General features: G+C 39.6%; 1 protein-coding gene across 3 annotated transcripts in view; it reads left to right on the top strand.

Moving 5' to 3' along the window:
* The window catches only part of CDH8 (cadherin 8), a 159,758-nt gene that overhangs the window by 72,219 nt on the left and 61,641 nt on the right, over positions 1-25,898 (top strand). For all 3 annotated transcript variants that reach the window (XM_077786269.2, XM_085589455.1, XM_085589456.1), the window contains 3 exons: positions 6,084-6,203; positions 19,730-19,897; positions 23,561-23,748. In XM_077786269.2, coding sequence (XP_077642395.2) covers positions 6,084-6,203; positions 19,730-19,897; positions 23,561-23,748 — 476 coding nt within the window. The remainder of the gene's footprint in view (positions 1-6,083; positions 6,204-19,729; positions 19,898-23,560; positions 23,749-25,898) is intronic.

Here is a 25,898-nt window from a genome sequence, read left to right as displayed (position 1 = left end):
AAGTTCTATAGTGCTTTATGCAGATTCCTATTTCATATACTTTTTCTTTATTTGGTTAGTGAAACCTCTAATTCATAGGTTTTGTGTTTAGAAATGGTCTCATGCAATAAAGCAGGGTGATAAGGCTTCAAACGATGTTTTTGCATTTAAAAAAATGAGCAAGAATGAAAAACAAATAAGAATAAGTTCCTTCAGCTTTGAGGCAGTCATAATTTACATGTCAAGAAGTTATGCAGGTTTTTATGAGATTATTGCAGTTTTATTCAATAAAAAATTGTTACCATGACAACAACTGTCATGCTACCTGTGAGATTATAGCAAAGAAGGACAGTGAAGAAAAGGCTTCATTTTGGAAAGAATGCTTATCTGACCTGCTGGCTACAAACAATGCTTTGTGTGACCACCCCTGGCTGCAGGGCTTCCATCAGCCCAACTCCAAAGCCAGCTGAAGGATTGGAGCACAGGATGTGCTTAGGAAAACAAAATAGTTGACAAATAATGGTGAGGCTTTGTCATGCAAATACTCTTCTAATACCCCATCACGCTGGTAATCAGATCTTCAGAATGAAATGGAGAATTCACCCTGACAAGGTTTGGGAAGATTAGGAGAGAAAGAGTGTATGAGACCAAAAAGGGCATCAGCAAAGAAAAAAAAAAAAAAAAGAAAAAAGAAAAAAAAATCCCCAGAAGTCCCTGGGAAGATGAGAAAACATGGTCCCACCAGGTTTCATTATGGTCATGTTATTTATTTTTACCAGCCATTATAATCTTTCAACAAAATGGTTGTTCACTGAATATGGATTCATGTAAATTCTTGGCACCAACTATGCATTACCTCCTCTAGAACATTTAAATTTGATTTTTTTGAATTTTTTTTTCTCAGTACGCACATTTCACTGCCACACGAAAAGAATTTGCTTTCCTACTCCCTGTAGCAGCATATGCATTTTTCTTTCTGACTAATGTGCAGAATCTGTACCCTGACTTGCACATAAAAACACAGCCAAAACAACAGAAAAGCAGTAGCTGAGTGCACACATCTTATTTTTTATGATGGTTTTAATCTTAGTTTGCCAGCAAACACAGGCTTTCTCACCTAGCCATATAAAAATACTCCTGTTGTTAATTGTGTCTCTGATTGCTGGCCTGCCAGAGTAAAACAATCTGACAGTGACAGAGTAAAACAATCAGCAATGGCTAATGGTTAAAGCACATTAGAAGCGTTCACTAATTAAAATCTGTTGAATCTCTGTAAGTCTGTATTTACGGTGGGTAAATCCATATTTAAGGGTCATTAGCATTGCAAAAGTGTATCTGAGGAAAAAACACATGCAGTTCTTTAACAGAACATCTTAAAATTTTCCTCATCTCTCTGAAATAAAAGGGTTTGGTTTACATAAGGCAACAATAGGTACATAAAGCAAAAAGAAACAGTGATTACGTTGTTGGGCCAGATTATATAAAACTGCAATTTTATTGTAATTAGGACAACAGTGACTTGGACTACAATAGTGGCTTTCTTATAAAAATGGCACCATTCAAATTTATAGTCTCTGGCTAAAATAGTTTGTTGTAGCATTGACAAAGAAACAAACACAAGCCAAATGCAGTCAAAATTAAACACAAACAAAAACCATAGCAATTTATTTGCTGAACAGAACCCAGAATTTTCCAAGAGCATTTACTTTATAAATGCCCTTCCCTGCAAACTTTCAGCTTTTTCAATGCAAAGCTTTTTTATCTTTAAAATTTTAAATGCATTATGCTTGCAAAAAATATTTATGTACATGTAGTTTATAACTGCAGTGTCAGTAATGGAGTAAAATCCTGCTTAAATATTGGCAATCCAAAGCTTGGACAGTTCTGGTTTGGAGGTTGGCTAAAAACAGCCATGGTGACTGTGAGCTCCTTCTTTCTGCATTGCTTTTCACCATCAGGAATCTCTCAGTTCTCCAAAACTTATTTTTGCCTAGGTTCAGTCCTGTGGGAGTGGGATTGGTTGCTTCATGTGAACTCTCAGCACATTGAGGAGAACCAGGGCAGCACTGACTTATCACCATCACCTGCAGCTGCACAGGGGACAGGGTTTGCTCCTGAATATACTGATTATTGTCAATGTGAACAACGTAATGTGGTGTGTTTCACACCTGCAGAAAATTTGACTCAAGGCATAAAGCAAAAAAAAAAAAAAAAAAATCATCAAATGGAAGGTGATAAAATTTAAACTATGCCAAAGCTTAACTAATTTCAGTAGTGGAAGCAATTTCTTTAATTTCTGTTTCATGATCGCTCGCATCTTCCCTAAACAATTTTCATCAGTAAGATTGTTGGGAGAAAATTACTGGGTTTGACAGGTCTCAAAAGTGTGTGATGGTTGGAAATGAAGTGCTGAGTGGCAGAAATTGGCTGGGGAATAATGGATTTCTAGGAGGCAGGAGAGTATTTCAGTTGTCCATTCCCTTAATTAATTTTATTAGGTGAGATTATAATCACAATTCAAGTGACCTGTAAGGGAAAGGAAAAGACAATTATGCCTTTCCCCCTGCCTTATTTGTACTGTAACTGGAAATACTGACACACGTTACCCATGTATTTTTAATACATTTATAAAATTCAGTGGAACTTGGGGTCTCAATAAGTGATCGAAATATTTTATATCACAAGAAGAAAACTTTGGTAGCTTAGCAGCAGGATTAGAAGCAATGCTAGACACTGATTAACTCTTTTTATTAGGGTGTATTCAACTTTAGTATCTAATGAGCACTTAGGATAAAGAATGTGCTTATCAAAGAATCAGCATATCCATTCAAGTCTGGGAATCTTGAAATAAATATCTATAGAAAAACTTCAGGAATTCTCAAGTGAAGTAAGATAAGAATAGAAATTATATATCAAATCTTTCTAAACAAGCCATGTAATTATTTCTGAAGGCCTTTGAAATGAGAGCCAGCTAGGAAAATCAAACACAATCTCCAAGAAGTCAACAGTTTTATTTCTTTATTTTCCTTTGTATATAAAATATATAATGGAAACAAAATGAAGCAATCTCGATAAAATACTCCAACTAAAATTTTCACTTTGTGATGAGCCTTATCTTTTTCCAGCCCTGCCCCACTGTATGATGCCTTGCACAAACCTCTTCTGTTTTAGGAGATTATGAACCACCAGTTTTATGATAGCAGCCACAGAAATGAGCACATCACCTGCTACACCAGCCTGAATCCAGCTGAAGGAAGCTCTGAGCCTGCATTCATGGCTGGTGCCACCCTGGGACAGCAGCCCTGGGCTGCAGGGAGCCTGGGCAATGTGCTGGGATGTGCTGGGATGTGCTGGGATGTGCTGGGGCTCAGCTCCAGAGATGGGAGTACAACTGGGGTGAGGGATGATTGCGTGTAAGAACAGCAGAAAGAGCCCTGGTAATGGGTGTGGGTGCAAAAGGTGAGCCAACACCTTCAGGGGGAAATGATGCCTCAGGTTTAGCTTTTCTATTTTTCAGATTCTGTGCTACTTCAGTGTGTACTTCTGAGCTCCATATTAGGGGATGGTGAGCTCTCTTCACAGAGCAGGGAGACAAAACAATTCCTTCTCTAGCTGGGGACCAAGGACAAATGATCCAAATCTCAGACCCAAGAGCACAAACAATGGTGGGCTGAAGAGAGAAAAACAAGAAGGGTGGGACTTGATAAGCCAAAGCTGGAATTGGACAATTCACTCCAAGGTGCAGATGGGCCAGAACTGATCAAAGTGAGAGACCTTGTGAGCGATCGTCCATTCTGGGACCGTTCTGGGTCCATCTTGGGTGTGGGCCTGGCTGGGCTCTTGTGCTAACCAAGGTGGATCCATTGAGGCCTTCTAGCAAATCCCTGCTTTATTCTGTAACTCTGTCCAGCCTCTGTTCTAGGCCAGCCTTCTCAGGGCATCAAACATGTGAGACAATCCCATCAGCTACAGCTCCTCAAGCCTTGCAACTCCTGTGGCCAAGCCACCACGAGGCCTTTGTCACTCTCTTCCTGGCACATCCACACTCACGCTTCCTGCAAACCCCCTCGTAGTTGTTGCTTGTTTTCTGCAGCCATGGCCTCTGAGTGTGCCCAGGGCTGCTCCCCTCTTCCTTTCTCTGTTGAAGGAAGGCATTGAGGATATCTCCCAGAGGCTGAGGCTGCTGGACTTGCCACAGGGCTGGGCACCACATGTGTCACCTGTCCCCTTTGTCATTTCCACTCACAACGGTCAGGAGTTGTCTGCTACTGTCTGGTTGCTGTCACTGGGCAGACAATAAATTTCTGATATTAATTCCTTAAAAACTAACCACCAAGCTGAGGATAAACTCCATTTCTCAGGCCCCGTGACAGGTTAAAAATTATTCTGTTAAAGCTTAGGTGTAAGATCACCTTTCAGCATCAGATACAGTTAAGCTTCAAACATGAACAGTTTGCATATTTATCAAATAGGTTCAGCAAGCATCTGTCAAAGAGACATGTGACATAATATTCCTTTTCCATGGGATGTGCACAGCTGCAGGACTCCTCTGGCCCCTGCAGAGCCCAGAAGAGATGCTGGGGGAGCACTCATCCTCTGCTTCCCTTTGCTGATATTCTCCCCTGTGAGAATGGATAAATTTACACACACACACACACACAAAAAAAAAAAAAAAAAAAAAAAAAAAGACCAAGACTGGCCAAAGCCATTTTTTTCCTCTAGTGAGATGTATTTCTGCAACCCACATTCCCTTCACTGAGAATTGTCCCATTAGTTCCACATGGCAAACCTGCCACAACTGCAGTCCCTGTGCTCCCAAAGAGAGGTGTTCTCCATCCTCCCACGTGCTGCCCTCCCAAAGCCTTGCCCCACATCTTGCCTTGGTGTTTGAAGTGGCCAGGTGGGAAAGAGTGAAATGGCAGCTCTTGGGTCATATGCAAATTGTATCTGGAGATGCAAACATTCTCTAAATAATTTACATGTGCTGTAACCCACAAATTGTATCTGGATATGCAAGTGTTCTCTAAATAATTTACATGAGCTGTAACCCACAAAACTGCCATGCAGGGAGAGAGGGAAAGGGAGCACAGGGCAAGGACCAAGGCTGTGCCAAAGAGATCTCCTTCCCTCTGCTCTGCTGTCCTGAAGGGCTGTGGGATCAGGATTCACAGCACACACAGAGAAGGAACAGGAGGCTATTTTTATTAGCATATCCAGAAAGGGTGTTTTTTGGTGGGTGCTGTAATTATTTTCCTTTCTGAACATAATTCAGCCCTTAACCTTTCTCCTTCTCTTGCTTTCTCTCCCTCTGTAGATATTGTCTTTATTGTCAGCTAATTAATGCCGTCATACTTTTATGTCAGCCAAAAAAAACCTCTCTGCAGCAATCTTAATGCAACCAACTGAATTTTATTCCATTTTGCTTCTTTCAGAAATGGCAAATGCTATGTTGTCTAAGAAATAAAAAGGGTAATTTCCTTTTTTTTTTTCTATTTATTTTTGTCAGAGTATGGAATTTATAACTCTGGCTGAACAATGGCCCCCTGAGTGACAGAGACTCATTTCAGAGACAATTGTTGTTGTCCCAACTCTGTCACTGTGGCCACATCAAATCATTATCATGGCTGCAAGCCAAGGAAAGAAAAAAGAACCCTTTTTATTATTGTTTTTCTATCTGGTCTCTGTAACTTGGCAAAGTTCTTTCGAATGTGAATTTGCAAGTCTTAAATGCAACATATTATACTGTATTATTAACCTTGTGTTTTGTATCCCTTTGATATGATTCTTTTGCAAATGCTTGAAGTCTACACAGATCTATTGGGTAGCTTTAAATGCATTCTACAAAGAAACTTTAAATAATACAGATACTAAAAGGGCTTTTATTTTACCCAGAAATTCAGGCTGCTGGCACATACCAGCTTGAAGCAAAATGTTTTGTTTCTGTTCCACAAGTAATATTTTAACTTGTACTGATATTTTTCCTTCTTTTATTATTGTTATACAGCTCCCAAGGAAATGAATTTTTGTTTCAAATTAATTTTTGAATAAGATATGCAAATTTCTAGTGAATGTAAACATTAATTGTGTGTATTCTTTCTATTTAGGCACCTTTGTTACTAAAGTAACAGCTACAGATGCAGATGATCCAGTGTATGGAAATAGTGCCAAGCTGGTTTATAGCATTCTGGAAGGACAGCCTTACTTTTCTATTGAGCCCCATACAGGTAGGTGACTCTGAACAGCAACCTCTGGCTTAGGAAATCACTTCAGCTTGCTCCAGGGGAGGCTTAGATTGGGGCTTGGGGAAAATTTTGTCATGGGAAGGGTTGTGCAGTGCTGGCACAGCTGCCCAGGCAGTGGTGGGCAGTGCCCATCCTGGAGGGATTTAAAGCTGTGTGGATGTGGCACCTGGGGCCATGGACCAGGTGGGCTTGGCACTGCTGGGGAATGCTTGGGCTTGGTGTTGCAGAGGCTTTTTCCAACTGGAGTAATTCTCTGGTTATATTTGCAGAGGTGACCATCCCCTGCCTCCTGTATCAGCAATGGTGTGGCCAGCAGGAGCAGGGAGGTCTTTGGTACTGGTGAGGTCACAGCTCGAGTGCTGTGTCCTGTTCTGGCCCCTCAGTTTGGGAAGGACATTGAGATGCTTGAACATGTCCAGAGAAGGCAAGAAGGCTGGTGAGAGGCTTGGAACACAAGTGCTGTGAGGAACAACTGAGGGAGCTGGGGTTGATTAGTCTGGAGAAAAGGAGACTCAGGGGTGACCTTATCACTCTCTACAGCTCCCTGAAAGGTGGCTGTGCTCAGGTGGGGTTGGGTTCTTTCTCCAGGCAGCAGACACAACCAGAGGACACAGTCTCAAGCTGTGCCAGGGGCAATATCTGTTGGACATTACGAAAAAGTTTTTTACAGAATGAGTGATAAAGTTCTGGAGTGGCTGCTCAGGGAGGTGGTGGAGTCACCATCCCTGGATGTGTTTAATGAAGCTGGGATGTGGCACTGGGTGCCAGGGTTTAGTTGAGGTGTTGGGGCTCGGTTGGACTCGATGATCTTGAAGGTCTCTTCCAACCCAGTCATTCTGTGAATTCTGTAATTCTGTGTATCTCATCACCCAGGTGTAACTCAGATCTCACTTGTGTTCCTCAGAGTTTGATCTTGGGGAAAAACATCGGAAAAACAGGGATTAATAGTGATGGGGTGATGGTGATGGCAATGTCACAGAAGTTACTGGTGCAGCTGAAGGCAGAGGAGGAGCTGTGTGACAAAACTGCTCAGAGAATGCAGGGCTTGACCTGAGGGGTTTGAGGAGCATAATGTAATGTTCAACATCAGCCTACAGCATTCCCAGCTAAAGTACAGTTTAGCTTGGGAATTTAGTGAATATATTTCATGTTTTCATTGAAAATTCTTTTTCTTTCTTGATTGGTTGGATCAATTTGAGGAGAGAAAGAACATCAATCGTGAGTGTTGGTGTGAAGTTTTATTAGCATGTATTTAGGGTGACTTTATTTCTCTGTGGTTTTGTAGCCTTGAAAGTCATCTGAAAGAAGTGCCAATAAATCCATTCCCTCTTGTTTTCTGTACATAGGTTGTCCATACAGCTAATTCATTTAGTTCATTCTTTATGTGTAAAAAGCAAATTTTAAGGTGATTTGATAATATTTCTAATATTCTGTCACCTGTTACTAGTGATCTCCTAAGGAGAAGAAAACTAAAACTCTTTTTAAAACATACATATATCTACCTGAATTTATACAGCTGTAAAGAAGTAAAACAGGAGTAAAAATTCCTGTCCTTGTGCAGAGTAACAAAATTATAAAAAAAATGCTCAGAAAATTATTAAAGGATGATTTTGATAGATTAAGTGAACTAAGTTTTCTCATCAACATTAAACACAGTACTCTTGTAAGCTTTAAAAGCTGGAATTTCTTGAAATCTTTCTGATGAAATTGCATGGAAAAATTATTTCCCATTCCTAGAAATGACCTAACTTTATAGGACTTTATGTAAATAGTGTGCATCAATAAATATTAATGGATTAGTCCAAAGTAGGTTTTTCTGGTTGAAGGACAGCTATCCTAAATGTGAAAGGGATCTCTGGAATGTGATTCAGCCTTTTACTTTTACACTGCATGTAAAATAGAGTTTTACAGAGAAAAATTCTAGCACAGTACAATGGCAAAAGAGCAGCTTGTTCCAAAAATAAGTGTGTTAAGAGAGTGTTTATTAGTGAAGGCCCTTGGTTCCTGTGGCTCATTTGTCACAGTCAAATGGAAATGCAACTCTGAACAGACCTGTGACCATCTCAAGTATCTAAATGTACTGTTTGGTTTCTTAAATATTACAAATTATTGCATACAGTAATGATTTGTGTGAGTTGTCTTAATTAGAAGGGAATTGGCTGTCAGGTTTTTCTCAGTTTCTACTTAGGAAAGTTAGTGCCTTAGCATGGGAACACATCAACTTCCTAAAGGAGCTGAGAAGTGCATTCTCCACCCACACAGATTTTCTTTCACAGAAAAATGGCCTGAAAGAAATATTCCAAATGTTAAAAATTGCTTCATTTTACTCATTTTTCTTATTTGCATTGCATTAAACCCTTATGATCAATCTAAAGAAGTAACTATTTCTCACCTAGGAAAGTGTTTGCTGTTATCACAAAAGCCAGAGAGAGCTCCAAAGCCTCTTGGTGAACCTGAAAATCAGGGTTTTGCTCCTGTTTTACTGGCATTAATTCCCCCCTCCTTCCTTCATTTCCAGCTACAAATATTCCTTTGCAAAGCAGTTCAGTTACCATGAAAATAACATGTTAGTGTCTAAGGGGAATTTATTGACAAAGAATTCAACTGTGGCCACAGTCCCTAAGTGGCTTCATCTAATGGAGCAGCTTCTGAGTGAATAAATGTTTTCATATGCCCCATTTTTCTAGATCTGTGGAGGACATAAATTATATTCTTTAATTCACTGCAACTGGCTGAGTTTCTGTGCTGAGGCTGTTCCCTGTTTCTTTGCCATCCCTGTGTAGTGCCCTTTATCTGTAGTGGAATCATCATTCTGCTCTCACCAAACAGCACACTTCTGTTTGTTTAGGGCATATAAAATATAAATATACATGAAAGTTTAATCATTAATCAAACCAGATGCAGGTAGTTTTGTAGAAACTGCAGCCACATACACAGGGTGAAAAAGATTGCTCTAAACCACAATGTCCAAAGCAAATACGAAGTGTGCAGATGTTTGTTTCTTTCTATTTGTCCAAACTTTGCAATGTGAACCATCACAACTCTCAGCAGCTAAGCCAGGAAAACACATTTTCTTGTAGTCCTCGGGACCCTCAGGGGAGATTTTCACGTGGGAAGCTGTTTGGATACTGTTGTGACAGTGTACAAATTAAAGCACAGCAGGTATAATAGTGTATCACACTAAACAAATCAAACCTGAGGATGATCCTCCAAGTGTGGTACATATTTTAGGGTCTGAGGGTTGTTTGGGATTTTTTTGGGGTGTGAGAGAGAATGTGGATGTATGTATAGCTGCATTTTTTCTGTGGTTGTACTTCATTAGTGCCCTGATAAGTTGAAAGTCTTTTCAGTTAATTTGAAGCAGAATTGTTTCTGAACACAGATATTGTGTCTTCCCCTAAATGGAATCAGCATTTCAAGAAATGGGCTGAGAGCAATTCACTTCAGAATGTAAATATTTTCTGTCATTCATAGGAGTGTATCAAGTGTTATCAAAAGTATAGCTATTGAGAGCTGATCTGTTTACAGGTTTTCTAGATTACTGGCCTTTTATCCTGTTTCTTAGAAACCAAGAGTAAATGTGGATCTGTGCAGATACCTGCACCAGGGCAGTACTGCCTGTGATTTTTGATTTTCCTGGCTCAGAGGATTGTCTGACCTTCCTGCTTGGTTTTAAGGGCAGGTGGAGAGTGACCCATGAGGAATGATCCCAGCCATGAGGAATGATCCCAGCCATGAGGAATGATCCCAGCCATGCCTCCTGATTGCTCTGCCTCTGGAACCCTGAGAGCAAAAAGAGAGAGCAGAGGAGCAGGGCGTGGTTTGTGCCTGTGCTCAGGAGGGGCTGTCACACTTGAGGGGAAATGGGAGGGAAGCAGGGGTTTACCCTCCTGCATTTTGGAACCCACATTACTCAACCTCCTCACTGTAACAATTCTATAATGCTGGGCACTAAGAAACAAGTGCTGGTGAGTGACCCATAAAACAATAATTTCCCATTACCTGAGATGAAAAATGCATATATTGCTGCAGTTCCAGTTTGCAAGTTCTTCTGTAAGAGTTATAGACACATGAAAGGAGGTAATTTGGATGTTATTTTACACTCAGTGCTCTGAATGGGGCTTAGGGTAAATGCTTTTTTGATGGCTTGTTCTGAATATTTTTTGCTTTTTGTAGGTGAATTTTATTATGTCCACTGCTTTGTTGGATAGAGGGAGGATATAATTAATACATGAAAAATATACAGATTTAGATTTCTTTCTGTGAGAGCCAAAACTTGCAATGTTATGGCATCAGATTAGTAACAAAACTCATGGTGGGCAGAAATATATTCCTTACATCATTATGGTTCCATCTCAGTAAGTGATGCCAGGCTCCCTGCCTGGTGTGTTTTATTTACAAAGGTACACAAGCTGTATGGATTCTCTCATAATCTGAATGATGACAATACAAATGCTGGGAAAGGGGATTCTTTAAGACTGCTAAAAGTAGCTGGAGTACACTTCTCACTTTTAAGCTTTTTCAAGGATATTAAATCATGACTGTCAGCTTTAAAATAAGATTATCATAATGAAAAGTAACATGAAGTGACACCGTGTTTTACAATATAGGGATGGCAGAGGAAATACATTTTCAGCTGTGTCTGACTTATTTACATTTCACATGAACTTAAATAATGTCACTCCTACACATACCTGAAATGTAGTTATGTGAACAAGGCAAATTACTGCAAAGCCCTACTGCACTGGAAAGCACGTGGGATTAATGGAGCACAAACACTTAATTTGGCTGAAAAAAAACCAGCATTTAAGCAGTGCCATCTTGGATATGGGCATTTGGTACAAAGCCAAGGCTTAAGGAGGTGCAGCAGAGATGGATGGAAGAGTCAGCAGACCCAGAAAGAGGAAGCCTCTCCTAATAGAACATGGATATCTTTGGAGAGTGGATAATTGTGGGGTTTTCTCCTATACCTGGTTCAACTTGCAGTTGGAAGAGCACATGCTTTAAACAGCAGAGTTTTTAATTTAGTATGGCTCTCTCTGGTCCATAGTGTTGAATCTCTGAAATCAGAACATAAATGTATAGGCCTAGGAAGAATGAAAATGTCACTCAACAGAAGACAGGTTTGCATCTTTTATTTTAATTTGCAGTCTTGCCTGCATTAGGACCTTATGATAGAGTCCAGCAGAATGAAAACAAATAAGGGAGCAAGAGGGAATAAGCTACTTTTCAGTTACAAATATGGTTGGGATGCTCAGGCTATTTCTTCTGTCTGGTTGTTAATGTCCAGCTCATTCCCAGTGGTACAAGATGCCCTCAGAATATTGTGTGCAGGGCTGATAAGAGCTGTCATCATAAAAAAAATCCACTGCTGAGATACTGAGAAAGTTCAAAGCAGGGTAGCTAAGGTCAGGAGAATATTACTTATAATGAAAGATTGATTGAACTAAATTTGTATAAACGGGATCAGAGGTGATTAAAGAAGGATATGAAATCACTGCACAAATATTTGAGAGGTGTTAATAAAAGAGAGACACAGGGACTGTTTTTGTAATTACTCATGATACAATGACAAGGAAGGAAGCACTTCAGGCTGGAGAGAAATGGGGAAACAGTTTTGGTCGAGGAAGGAATCTACTACTGTAAGGGGAAAGTAATGAGCTGCTAGGAACAGAACTCACTCGTGTTCAACAGAGCCTTCCTAAATAGTTCAGCTTCTAAATACTTTAGATCTAAACCCTCATGGGATTAGTGTAGAGAAAGTACTTGTTAGACATGAGTCAGAGCGTGGATTGAGCTGCTGCTTTCCAGCTCATTTTATTGACTACTGCTGCTGCCATGGCTGAGCCAGTTATTGCAGATTTAAAGGTAAGTAAACTCCTAACTGAAATAATAAAAAGAGGTATGAACTGGGATGGGTGATGTTGTTCTGCTTTAGCAATAGGGGCGTAGAAACTCCTTTTCATAGAATTGTAGTACCACAGAATCAGAGTGGCTTGGGTTGGAAGGGACCTTAAAGCTCATGTCATTCCACCCCTGCCATGGCAGGGACACCTTCCCCTAAAAGAAGGCAGGTGTGTGCAGCAGCATTCTGATCCATGGAGCCCAGAGAGCAGCATCCCCTGGGCAGCAGGGTGGTTCCAGCTCATCCCAAGGCAGCAGTGTGGTTCCAGCTCATCCCAGGGCAGCAGGGTGGTTCCAGCTGCATCCCCAGGGCAGCAGTGTGGTTCCAGCTCATCCCAGGGCAGCAGTGTGGTTCCAGCTCATCCCAGGGCAGCAGTGTGGTTCCAGCTGCATCCCCAGGGCAGCAGGGTGGTTCCAGCTGCATCCCCAGGGCAGCAGGGTGGTTCCAGCTCATCCCAGGGCAGCAGTGTGGTTCCAGCTGCATCCCCAGGGCAGCAGGGTGGTTCCAGCTCCTTCCCTGGGCAGCAGGGTGGTTCCAGCTCCTTCCCTGGGCAGCAGGGTGGTTCCAGCTGCATCCCCAGGGCAGCAGGGTGGTTCCAGCTCATCCCAGGGCAGCAGTGTGGTTCCAGCTGCATTCCCAGGGCAGCAGTGTGGTTCCAGCTCATCCCTGGGCAGCAGGGTGGTTCCAGCTGCATCCCCAGGGCAGCAGGGTGGTTCCAGCTCATCCCAGGGCAGCAGTGTGGTTCCAGCTGCATTCCCAGGGCAGCAGTGTGGTTCCAGCTCATCCCAGGGCAGCAGTGTGGTTCCAGCTGCATCCCCAGGGCAGTAGGGTGGTTCCAGCTGCATCCCAGGGCAGCAGTGTGGTTCCAGCTCATCCCAGGGCAGCAGGGTGGTTCCAGCTCATCCCAGGGCAGCAGGGTGGTTCCAGCACACTCAAGGGCTCCTGGAGCACCCCACTGCTTGCTGCTGTTGCAGTACTTGGGCACAGTGCTGGAAGCAGGGCTGTTCTCCCACTGCTGGGAATCTTTTCATGTCTTTGTGTCCCAAATAGTCTGTGCAACCCGAGGAGAGGTGTCAGGGTGTTTGTACCGAGTTTTTGGTGGCCCTGTGAGCTGTCTTGGTGACAGCCCATTAGGAGAGGGCTGGGCTGACAGAGCCGGAGCAGAGCTCGCTCAGTCCTGCAGCTCTGGCTCGTTAGCTGCAAGGATAAAGTGCAGCTATTATGGATCAGGGATTTAGGATGGGGCCCTTCAGTGGCACCAAGAGCTGTCCTTGCTGATTAATAAAATAAGTGTAAAATCACTGCACAGACATTTGGAAACAATTCTGCTGGCCTGCAGCTGGTAAAGCTGAGTGGCTTAAGATCAAGGCAGATTGGCATTTGGAAAGAAGCGATTTTTGCTGCTTGAGTTTATCAAATAATAGCAGTAACAAAAAAAGCTGATCCCACATATATTTCTTGCATTTCAGAGCAATAGCTCCATCATTTCAGAATGCTCGTGAGGTACTTTGAACTTGACTGTTCCTCATGCTGACTAGGAAAACGGGCAACATATCTAAATAATGTGCTTCAAGGGCCTGAATTAGAGAGAGGAATTTGAACTACACAGCTGGAGCTAGAAAGCACCTGAAAAAGAATCCAAGGCTACTTTCTGTAAAGTGTCTGGTGTAATCACAGCTATTAGATTGCTACAAATAAAATCCTAAGGAAACGAGGTCGTAAATGCAGTGCCAAATGTTTATTTACTGAATTTGTTCTCAGCTGGTGAGAGAGTGATCCTTTCACCATGCCAGTGAAAGGGTCCCAGGGAAAAGGGAACAGCTGGTAAGTAGAGCTGAAAGCTTTGAACCCATTCTCTAAAACCCAGTGACAAGTTCACCTGAATTAAAAAGGCAACATTATAATAGGTGTTATCCATCGTCACGTCCTACAGGATATACTTCTAGCAGAGCGCAGATAGAGAAAGGCAGGTAATTTCACATGCAGTAAGAAACTTACAGGGTCTATTTCAGAATGAAAACAAGGACAGAAACTGCAAAAATTGTAGTAATGTGGCCTGGAAAAAAAAAAAGACAATAAATCCTAGGTTAAAAGCCCCAAATTTATAAAACCACATTCAACCTTGAGCTCTCTGTTTACCAAAAAAGTGCCATCTTCCCCATACACTTTCTAAAAATAAGCATTAGAATAAAATACATGCACTATTAGATTCTCTATTGAAAATACAAAAATGGCACAGAAATGTAAAATGTAATATAGCATTTGGTTATTTAGCTAGTCATTATTTTTACTGTGTTTAATGTCTTAGTTCATACAACTCCTGTAATTAATAACTTTTGTAGAAAGTTAGGCAGCCTTGCTAGTAATTGCAGATATTTTTCCTATCTTGCTTAGAAACAAAACCAGAAATTAAAAGATTTTATGATAATTCTTATTATGGAGATTATGATAAAGGTAAATAAAATTAAAAATAATGGATCAGTATTCATGTATGACATCATCAAACAACATTTTTTTAACCTTTGAGTAAAGGTAGATATGATCTACAAATTTTTAAAAAATTGTGGCATAGGTTTTCCACAGATCTCCAGGTAAACCTTTTTTATGGACTGCTAAAACATCACTGAGGTTGCTGTGCTTCACGGGAATACAAAGAATGCCACTCATGGCTCTGAAGAAATTGCAAGATTGATTTTCAGGAGTTTGGGTCCTAAATGGCTGTTATATTTAATAAGAATCTCCAATATTCTAGCATGGAAGGAAGATCAAAGCAATTACTTAGCTCTTGCAAAATGAAGTCTGGAAAGTTCCAAAGTATCAAAGTATGCAGGTTGAAATAGCAGGAAGTCTTCAACAAAGCATGTGTGAGATGAATGGGATGTTTGAGAAAGGCTTTTCAGGGCCAGGTTCCAATTCTGCATAGTGCTTGCTTGGTTTTGTTCCATGTGCTCAATTATTATTATGTATAGTTTTATAGCATTATCATAAAGAGATCCTTAAAAAAATGGAGACAAAAGTGAAAGCCAGGTCCTTCTTTCCGTTGCTTTTTTTACTTCTTTCTTTTCATGAGCTGCAGCCTTTGCCACTTTTCTTCCTTTCCCCTGGACTGTTTCAGAGTGAGATGTGGATATTCTTCCAAATGGGTTTTTGAATGTAGTCCCTAGGGATGCATTTTAACTGATTCAAGTTGTGAGGCAGATTGTGCAAATTGCTCAATGTGTGCAGTCAGGACCACTGCAAAAGTAAATCCCCTTCTGCAGCTGCTTTATTTGCAGTGGGACTGCGATGGATGTTCAGGAAAAGCAACTCAGCTAAAAAAAAAGAAGGGTACTTCAATATTTGGATGTTTCATCCTTGGGAGGAATAGTTTGCTCCTTGACTTCTTTATCTTCCAAGCTGTTTCTTGATCTTTCCAGCTTGAGGGAGAGGATCTGTAGGGAAGTTCTGGGGGGTGTTCAGTGGTTGTACCACATGTCTGTGGATGTTTTCATGGCAGCAAGGTTTGGGAATTATTACAGGCTACAAGGAGACAAAGTCTTGACTTAGACATTATGGAGAGAAGGAACCTTGAGTGAGAATTCAGTGAGTGCCATTGGCCCCAGAAAGAATGAGACTTTCCCTTCCCATTCTGTAAGGGGAAGATGGTTGACTGATACATTCTTAAAAACTTGCAGGAATGGGAACACTGCAAATTCTACAGGCAGCCTTCTGTGTGTACTCCCCTAATGTTCAACTGAAATCTCTCTTGGTGCAGCTGAAACTCATTTTGGGATTATATTTTAGGTCCATTATGTCTTCTCTTATCCCCAGTGGAAAAGGAGAGTAGCACCCACTAATTTTTACATATTTGGCTGTAAAGGCTTTCCTTATACTTTCCTGACTATATAAATCAATATTTCTCAAAACTGGACCCACTGTTCCAGCTGCAGCCTTACCTGTATGAGTGCACTGGAAAGATTATTCCACAGTTCTTCCACATAACACACTAACTAATACAGCAGGAAATGCTTGAGCACTTTTATCAGCAAGTTGCTGTTGTCTCTCATTCAGCTCATTTTGACTCCACATTCTCTTCTGTCTTATGAGTCATCTGCTCTATTGTAATTGGGAAGTTAATTGTTTCCCTCACACAAAAATGCTTTTTGCTTGCCAAATTGAGTTGCATCCTGCTAATTTAGACTCTCCAAATTGTGAAAATTGTTTTGAACTCTAATCCTGTTCTTCCTGTACTTGCAATGGCTCCCAAATTCGTGTCATCTGAAAGGCTTGATAAGTTCTCCCTGCCTTCTGGCTTTCAGGAAATATTGAATGATTCTAGAAGCAGAACAAACCCCATGAACCACGTCATCCATCTCTCCACTTGACAGTAAGCCATTGATAACTGTTCTGAATACAATCTTTCAACAGGCATCTACCTGCCTTACATTAGTTTATGGTAATTCTCTCTTTTGAACTACTCCTGTTTGGCACATCTCCTTCTCATCCATCACTGCATGCTGAAAGTGATTATGATTTTATTCTCCATTTGTTTCTGAGCTGAACTGAAGCAGAGCAGGTTGAATGCTCAGTGAGTTAATGTTCTGTGTGCTGGGTGTGTGTTGGTGTTTGGTGAGCCTGGGTTGTGTTCTAAAAATAAACAGATGGTTTCAGTGCTTCCTGAGGACTGGTGAATAAAGCAAAAGAGCAAATAAATATCCTTGAGATTCTATATGCAGAACTCTCTTAGCCTGTATTTGTCTTGATCATGATAGATGAGGATGGAGCTTTTTGGTGTTTAGAAATTTGCCTCCTAAGAGGTATCAACACTTCCCTGTTGCTGACCTCAATTCTATAGATTCTGAATGTAGTGGTAACAATCAGTCCATGTAATTTGGATAGATTTGGTTCTTAAAAACCTTCAGTTCCTCTTACAGTAATTTAAACAGTAAACTTCTTTTTAGAGTTTTATTGTATTTGAAATTGAAACTTGACTTCGACTCAGCTTCTGGCAGTGGTTTATGGTCTGTGACAGTGGATGTGTATAAAACTGTTGAAACAACAGCTTGTGTTAGTACCTTTATACAGAAAAGGAACCCAAAAATTTGTATGTCTTAAAAGCCAAAATTTTAATTTTTTTCTTGGCACTTCTAAAGATATTTAATCTGTGTGATATATTTCAAACCATAGGCAAGGGCTAAACTGTTCAATGCATCAAGAGACAAATTAAAATACCTGTCTGGGAAAAAACATCAATTTAGTGAAATAATTGACTTTTCTTGGTGGAAACTGCAGAATACAAAATATGGCATCTCCTACAACTCATCTGTAGGCTAGAATTCACTATGTAAATTAGGTTAAAAATACAAACAAACATAGAAACTCTGCCTAAAAAAATAATGGAGATAAAGTACAGTATGCTTAATGCAAGCCCTATTGAAATAAGGGTTCATTGATATTTGGATCTGCTATATTAGTGAAAAAAAAATGAATGTGGACCAAATTCTGATAGCCTAGGTTTGCATTAGCATGCTTTTTATGAGTCATTTCACTTATAACAATAGACTTATTTGCAGAATACATCATTATTATTCATCAATAGTAACCCAGTCAGTCCAAACCAGCCACAACTGTCAGATGCTTTTAGAATTAAGCATCATTTACTTTCCTTATCCAGGCTGCCATGGAGGAAATGACCCTACTCCTTCACTGACTATATTTTGCACCTATCAAATCTGATAAATGGGGTTTATTGTTCCCCTGTTTTCACTCAGAAAACTTAACATAAGCATTTTCTTCAGTGTGGGCTGAATAAATGTGGGCCCCCTCCTGGGGCACTTTCACCTGCTGGGCCATGGGTCTTGAGGCTCCAAACCCCACTTATGGTGGGCTTTTTATTGCCTGTTCTGGAATGAAAACTCACTAATTGAAAGTTTTCCTGTCCCTCTGCTCATGTTCCTGTGTCACCTGCTGTAGGAGACCCTTCCTTGGCAGAGGGGCTGGACCTGCTGATCTCCAGAGGTCCCTTCCAACCCCAGCCCTCCTGTGGCTCCGAGTTCCTCAGGAACAAGAGATTTCTCTGCCTCAGCTGCTGCACACCTAAGGCAGAGGTTTTGTTTCCCTGCAGAATTATAAAATATGTGAGGCAACAACAAAAAACATTTCATGGAAAAAAATTACAAGAGTGTAGGTTCCAAGCCTGCTTTTATGTTATATTGGGAGGTTTATGGAGGAAGTGTATTGCTTTATTTTAAATGCCTTACACCCCCTGGCTCTTAGTGTGGTCCCCAGCCATGAAAAGAAGGTGTGATCAGGTTCTTAGTATTATATTGTTAAAGATAAATGTATATTTCATAAATATTAGCATTTTCTTTATAATTTGAAGCTTTTAGAATTTACTAAAAGGCATCTCTATTAATGCAACAAGACTATTCCTTTATTCTACATGAATAGGTAATCTCAGCATTTCACTCAGAGTGTCTTTCCTAAAAATCTTGGTTAGTAGAACCTGTGCTAGACAAAAGATTGAGATAGATGAAGCCTCCACAGCTATTCCAATCCCAACAAAGAAAGCAAAACTAAACCAAAGATTTGTTGTTACTGTCAATATGTGCAAGGAAACATTATTTCCTTTTTAATTGATTAAAAAAAGCCATATTTCAATGGAACATTTTGAATTGTTTTCCCTAAGTTTAGTGGAGCGTCTTTAGTGTGTAATGATCTTATGACTATGGTGGACTTTACTAAACTGCAGTGAGCACTATTTAAATTTACCTTTAAACATTTAGGATTAATTTAAACATTTAGGATTACACTTTAAATACATAATGTGAATGTAATACCACATTACAGGTGGAAAAATTTTGGAAAGAAAAAATTATTTGATTATTTCTTCTACTACATGTCCCTGAAATCTCTAGGAATTTACCGTGGATCTGGCCATGGAATTAACCTAACTCTCCATTGCTGATGTTTCCTTCAGCCCACTGACATTTTATAGTTTGGTACACAGCAGATCATTGAACTTCTGTAGGTTTAAAAGCTTCTAACCTTATAAAGTAGGTGATGGCAGCTTCCTGAGGTTGTACCACAGGTGACCTCCTTTGAGCAGTGTGGAGTCTTTCTCCTGTTCAAGTTTAAGCACTCAGTTTAACACTAAAGAGAACAGCTGTAGCCTGAAATATGCACAAGAGCAGATTAAATAACGGGTTTGGGTTTAAATTATTTCAAACAATCTGAACAAATGTGGTTTATAGTGTTCACAGAGTCAGCTTTCTATGTGGTTGTCTTCTGTTTGGGAATTCTGTGGGGAAAAGATGGATTTCTGTGGGAGGCAGGGCAGAAACTACGAAGTTTGTCAGGAATAAAATGAAAAAGAAATATGTATCAGATCCATGATTAATTCTTGGGTTTTGAACCACAGTTTCAGTGCACTTCTAATTAAATCAAGGTAAGTGACCTCTAATACAATTTTTTCAAAATCTCCAATTCTTTTTCATCCTTTGTATTAAGAGGCAACCTAACTGGACCTTGGACATTTTTTTGTATACCAATATTTGCATGTATCCATAAAAACAGCTGCAAACTGAATTTGTTTCTTCCCCCCCCCCCCCCCCCACTATTGTAGCTATAATTAAAACAGCTCTTCCCAACATGGACAGAGAAGCCAAAGAAGAATATTTTGTGGTCATCCAAGCAAAGGACATGGGAGGACATATGGGTGGACTCTCTGGAACGACAACAGTGACAATTACCCTCAGTGATGTGAATGACAATCCTCCTAAGTTTGCACAGAGTAAGTGCCATTATATGTGTGTGTGCTTCTATTTGAGAAGCTAATGTTTCTCTTTTTTTTTTTTTTTTTTAAGATCAAGTATTTTTTTATCTTCATATTGCCTTGGTTTTTAATGTAATTTAAAAGATAAAATTGTGACTAGAGAAAGGTTAATCGTCCTCTGCCTGACTAAGAGCTTAGGAAAGAGGGCGTTATGTCCACAACAGTGTACAGATCTCTGCCTTCCTTGTTACCCCTCTTACATCCACCAAAAAGGACCCGGAGACTGCTGAAAACATTCATTTCCTCTCAGTGCAGTTGTTTCTGTGTGCTTTGTTGCTTCCATCTCATTCAGACAAGTGACACCACCAGTAAAAGACACATATAACAGATAAAAGGAATAAAAGCCTTGACTAATTAGGCAATACTGAAGAAAACAAAGGAGATAAGTCTGAATCTAGATAATTGTTGATCTTTAATTCAAAATCCATATTTTCTACTGTGGTTCCAATGGGTATCTTGCTGAGCTAGGTTAAAATGATTTGGCAACCTGCTGAGATTCTCTTCAAGCTTTGTAGTCTATTTTCAAGATGAAGACAAAAAAGAAAAAAAGAGGAAGAAAAGCATAATGACTGGATTGATTTTATTTGGAGCGGGTGCAACCTAATACACTATTATAACTGTAGCATTTTACCCAGCTTCTTCTGGAAAATTAAAGTTAAAAGTATTTGAGGCTGCATCTAGATTTTTCATCATTTTTTGTTTTCTTATAAGTATGTTTTTCTAAAAAGCTGCTCGAAGACCCAGTGTACAGTTAATTTTTTTCCATCTATGGATGACTTCAGCTCCACTTTTGCCCTCTTCTGAGGACACAGAGTAAAATGGGTTTGTCCTAGTGCTCAGCATATGATAAATCTGCTTCTGTAGCCTGTAGAAAATGTACATAGAAATGGAGAGAGAGAGAGAATTCTAATACAAATAAGCAGAGGCAAAAGCTTATTTTCAAAATATATATTTTATTACCTCATCTTGGTGGGTTTTAACAGATAAGCACTCTGCACAATAAAAGGTTTTCTCTCATAAAGCAGGAAATGCATTAATTTTTTACTTTGTGTCCCATTGCATTGCCTTTCCCTGTGTGTTAGTGTTTTCCAAGAATTTCCCTAACAATGCAATGCCTAGAGATGAACTCTATCACCAGCCTGCAGAGGGATGTCACTTTTATACCTGCAGTGTCCTGTGGCTCCAGCTCAGGGAGCACAGCCCTGCCTTTGCCAGCTTACCTGGCATTTCTATTGTCCAGCACTGCCTCAGAAAGCCCAACGTGGCAAAAATCTGACCTGAAATTCAGCAGCACTGCTGGTCCAAACTGGGGCAGGATCCAAACCCAGGAGCACAGCTTGTGGGGGTGAAGCTGCCCTTTCCCAGTGCTTTTGGGCACAGTGGCACTGACTGGGGGCACCAGCAGGGCTGCATCCTTATCCCTGGAATGCATTTGCTCCTGGATGAGTTTTCCTGCAGCAACAAGGAAGGTGCTGCCTCTGAATCCTGCAGGATTTGAGCTTCCTCCTGGGAATACCCACTGACCATTATGCAAATTCTTTAGGAAAAAACCCTGCTGGTTTTATCACTGAGTATTTTGTATTTATTGCTTTAATTATGAGCCATAGTAACTTTAGAGCTGGGTGTTATTATAAATTCTATGTTTTAAAAGGCAGCATTCTGAGCTGGCTGCCCAGTACCACAGATTAGCCACAACTCTGCCCTTGGACAAGAGCTGAGCAAGTCTGACTTTTTTTTTTTTTTTTTTTTTTTTTCACTGTTGAAGCACAGTTTGTGTTTGCCTGGAAAGGAAAATAAGAAAGGATCAAACTTACAATAAGCCTAGCCAGAATGAAATCGAAATTCATAAGATGTAAGACATACTGCTTGCACAATAAATGGTAATGAGCTCGGGAAACAGGGTGTTAGATCGGGTTATTGTTTCCAGGCAGGACAGAAATGTATATTTATGGTTTGATTTCAGAGCGTTAGTCTCCTGGGTTTTAGAAATGAAAAAGATGAACTTTCACTACTTCTGTGATCTCTCTGAAATAATTTTAGAGGCATTTTATAAGTCACTGAAGTTTTTAACCTGGCAGTTTACCACAGAATTGTAATGAGAGGAACTGTGCACTGCTGTGGAAACCCAAGGCTTTCAAAGGTGCCCAGTGTGGATATTTTGGTCAGCTCAGCACTATGACAAAATTCATAATTCTGAAGAAGAATTTGAGTAAAAGAGTAAGCTGCATCATAATTTTTAATTTTCTCCTTAATATTTTGTAAACTATTTTAATAAATCTGAGAGCAAAATTTCAAGTTAACAATGCAATCAGCTGTGCCTGGAGATTCAGACCACAAAGTGTGGACAGCAGTGTAAATGATGAATGCTTAATTTAATCTCCCAAGGCACTTCATTGCTTTGGCTGCTCATTGTTTTTGAGCCATTATAGATATTCTGAGGAATCTTGATGATCTCCAAATTATCTCTAATAATTTAGCCTAGGAACATTAGAAACAAGTCACTTTGGGACTTCATTGTGTAGCTAATACATGTATTTATGAATTCCTGAGTCTCCTTCCTATTTTCAGCTGTTGCTACTGCAATCAACTACAACAGGTAAAACAACAACTCCAGAACATTGTTTTTGGCAAATTATTACTTGCACTTAACAGATTGTCTTAGAACATCAGGGAGGACAGAGAAGAACAAAGCCAGAATCCCATGTTAAAAACTGTTTTAATGGTCTCTTCTATTATCCTTGAATTCTTTTTGCCTATTTTAACTCCTGAGCAGCATTTTGTTTGATTAGACCAAGCATTAGCCTTAACTTCAATGAGAGTATATTATAAAGAGGTAGAAATATAAGGACTCTAGAAGGAATTGTGGGTATAAAATGCTTATCTTCTGGTTTTTAGAGTACTGTTAAGAGCAGGGAGATACAAAAGAAAATGGGTATTTTGCCTTAAAAAAAATCTACCTAAAATAATATATTTAAATAGATTTTTGATGCTTTTTTGCTTAAAAAGTTTGAAGCAGGTGTAACAAAAAATAAAATGCCAACAATTTGAATAGCAATTTCAAATGGATTTTAGTGGAACTCTGCAACAAATAGGAAACACAGTAATGTTTACTATGAAAAGTTGTTTCCAGTAAAAAAAAAGGGAGTTTCCTTGAATGTTTCCTGATTAGTTTCTTACCACAAAAGAGAGGTGGAAGAGTTTAAACAAACTTAAATTGCATTTTAAAAAGTAGTAAATATTTCAAGTTATGTGAAAATTTGTTGTGAAGTAAAAGCAAAAGTTTCTTGGTTGAATTGTAACTCCTTGTCAATAAAACATCTGTATAAAAAGGTAAGTTCTGCAGTGTTGAAAGGAGCTCAATACTTGTGTTTGCCAACACAAAACATCCCTGCAAGGCAGGAGGAGGAGACTGCTGGAATGGAAAAGACACTCACCTGCAGTAAAGTGAATATTCTTGTGTGAGGACCATGCTCTGCTGCTTCCAGGCAATAACTTGTGTAAATGGGGCTTGGATCAGTTGCTCATCTCAAGAGTTGGCACTGGGGACCTGTAAACATTGAAGAGCACACAGGGGACGTTGGGACCAGCTTTAATGTTTAGTCTTTTCCTCTTATTTGTAAGGTCTCTATCACTTCTCAGTAATGGAAGATGTTGCTCTTGGTGAACCAATAGGAAGGGTGAAAGCAAATGACCTGGATATCGGAGAAAATGCTAAATCATCCTATGATATTATTGAAGGAGATGGAATGGATGTATTTGAGATTACTACAGATGCCCAAACTCAGGACGGCATTATTAGAGTGAGAAAGGTAAATCATATCTCTGTTAAAAACATAAATGTTCATTGTACATGCAACTACCCAGCCAGATTTGGCTCTGTCAGAAGATGCTGGATTTCCAGGGATTCTCTTATCTATGGATGAGGTGTCAAGCCAGTGGAGAGATGAAAAGGGGTGTACTGGCCATGTTCTTCTGAATTTTCATAGAGAAAATTGACCACTGGGGAGACATCCATGGGTGCTGGAAATGTTAATCTTATCCAGGCTCCCATGTGGTTGCATCGTGCAGATTCTGCTTCCTTGGATCCAAAGGAGAAGAGTAGATTAAATTCCACTGTGGTGGTGGTTTAAACTTCTGAAAAATCTTGGCTGAGTATTCATCAAGTAACTTCTCTCAATTATTTGATTTCCTGTGTAGCTGTTCAGAGAAAAATAAATCACAGAGCATTAATTAAATTACCTGATATGTGAGAGCTTAGTCTTCTACCTGTCTCTCATGTTGAACTGTCTTCACCCAATGAACAGGGATTTCAGTGAATTTTCAGTAGTTTCACGTGAGAAATGCCAAATTTGGGCCCTAATGAAAACCATGCTATCTCTTCTATGCTTTTACAGTCTTGATGTGTATAAGGTGGGGTATTTGCATGTACACAACAAAAACACCACCCAATTATGTACAGAAATATGGGGAGAGGCAGCATAGAATTCAACTCCTCTAGTAAAGCCAGAGAAACATTAATTGCAGATTTATTTGTCATTATTTTCCAGGGAAGGAGAAAAAGCTGTTCCTCATGCTGTGTTCTGAAAAAGGATATTAATATAATTTATAGCAGTGGCAGAGGGTTTTAACTGCATAGCACAGATCACTCTAAATGAATCTTTGTTTATAAAAAACAAAAGTAAGCAAAACCCAAACCATGATATTCCAGTGAGAAAAGGTGAATCCAATGAGCACAGGTAATTAATATTCCACTTGTACCTGTCATTAAAGAGGTCAGGCAGATTGCCTGTCAAAACTTTGTGTTTTCTCTTTCTCAGTGAGTAGGTCAGCACTGTAGATTTATAATAAATGGATGTATATTTATCTAAATTCACATTTGTTTTTCTAAAGAGAAAATTATGATATACATCCCAGCTCTTCCTTACTGTTATTTATTGTATGCTGTGGCCTCTCTTGTAAGCTGAGGCAATTAGCCTTTTGCCCCACTTCCCTTGGCTTTATTTCATAACTGAATCTCAACCATAATGTTGTTTCATATTTTCATTTTGACAGCAATAATAATTTTGGTTCTAGTCCACTAGATGATGTATGGAGGGTACTGCTCACCAACAGATTTTCTTCAGCATAAAATCATGGGCTTTAGACAATGCTGAGTAAATTTTCAATATGATATTCTGATTAAGCATGACTAAATGTATTGGGGTGCTGTCATTTCTGTAAAGCTTATGAAAAGCAATTGAAAAAGTGCTACAGGAGCCATGATTGGCAAATTGTGAATATGCTGATTTATAAATCCCCATTCATAATTTCAAAAGCATACTAATTTAAGAGGTGCAAAAGAAGCAAGATTTTCTTGTGTTTACTAGAATTTGTGAGAAAGAGCAAATCCCATTAGAGCTTGATTCATACCTGAAAAAAATCAACAGAATTTGAAGATATACATATTGAAGGCTTTGACAGACTTCCTGAAGATTCCTGTTTGTGCTCTTGCTGGTATTTGCATTACAGATTCAGAGTGTCTATGTCCTCTTTTTTTTATCCCTGAGACATTATAATGCAAATCTTAATATCTTTCCAGTGCTTGGCAATTTGCATCTTTGAAATTTGAATCGTTGTGAGACACAAGAGAATTATGAAGTGAATATACTGATGTGCTTCAAGACACAAACTTGAATCTCCCATAATGAAAAAGTCTAACACTCAAAAGTGTCACAGATTTGGGGTTTATTTGGTGTTTCAGCCCCTTAAATCCACTGAGTTTTCATCTTTTATGAGTTAATATAGGACTGTAAAATAGTAAAAAGCAGTGGTAACATGGCAGGTATATTGATAGAGTAAAGTAATTTGTTTTGTGATTCTGTCTGTGGGGAAAAAAATAAAGATAAAAGATACTAAAGTAGAAATTGCTACGGTTTTTAGAAATTCCTGAGAGAGGTCTACCTCATTTACTCCTATAAAT

Source organism: Lonchura striata, chromosome 11, assembly GCF_050655825.1.
Source record: "Lonchura striata isolate lonStrDom1 chromosome 11, ASM5065582v1, whole genome shotgun sequence".
Taxonomy (NCBI): Eukaryota; Metazoa; Chordata; class Aves; order Passeriformes; family Estrildidae; genus Lonchura; species Lonchura striata.
Note: the sequence above shows the minus strand (reverse complement) of the source record. Positions and strands in the feature narration are given on the sequence as shown.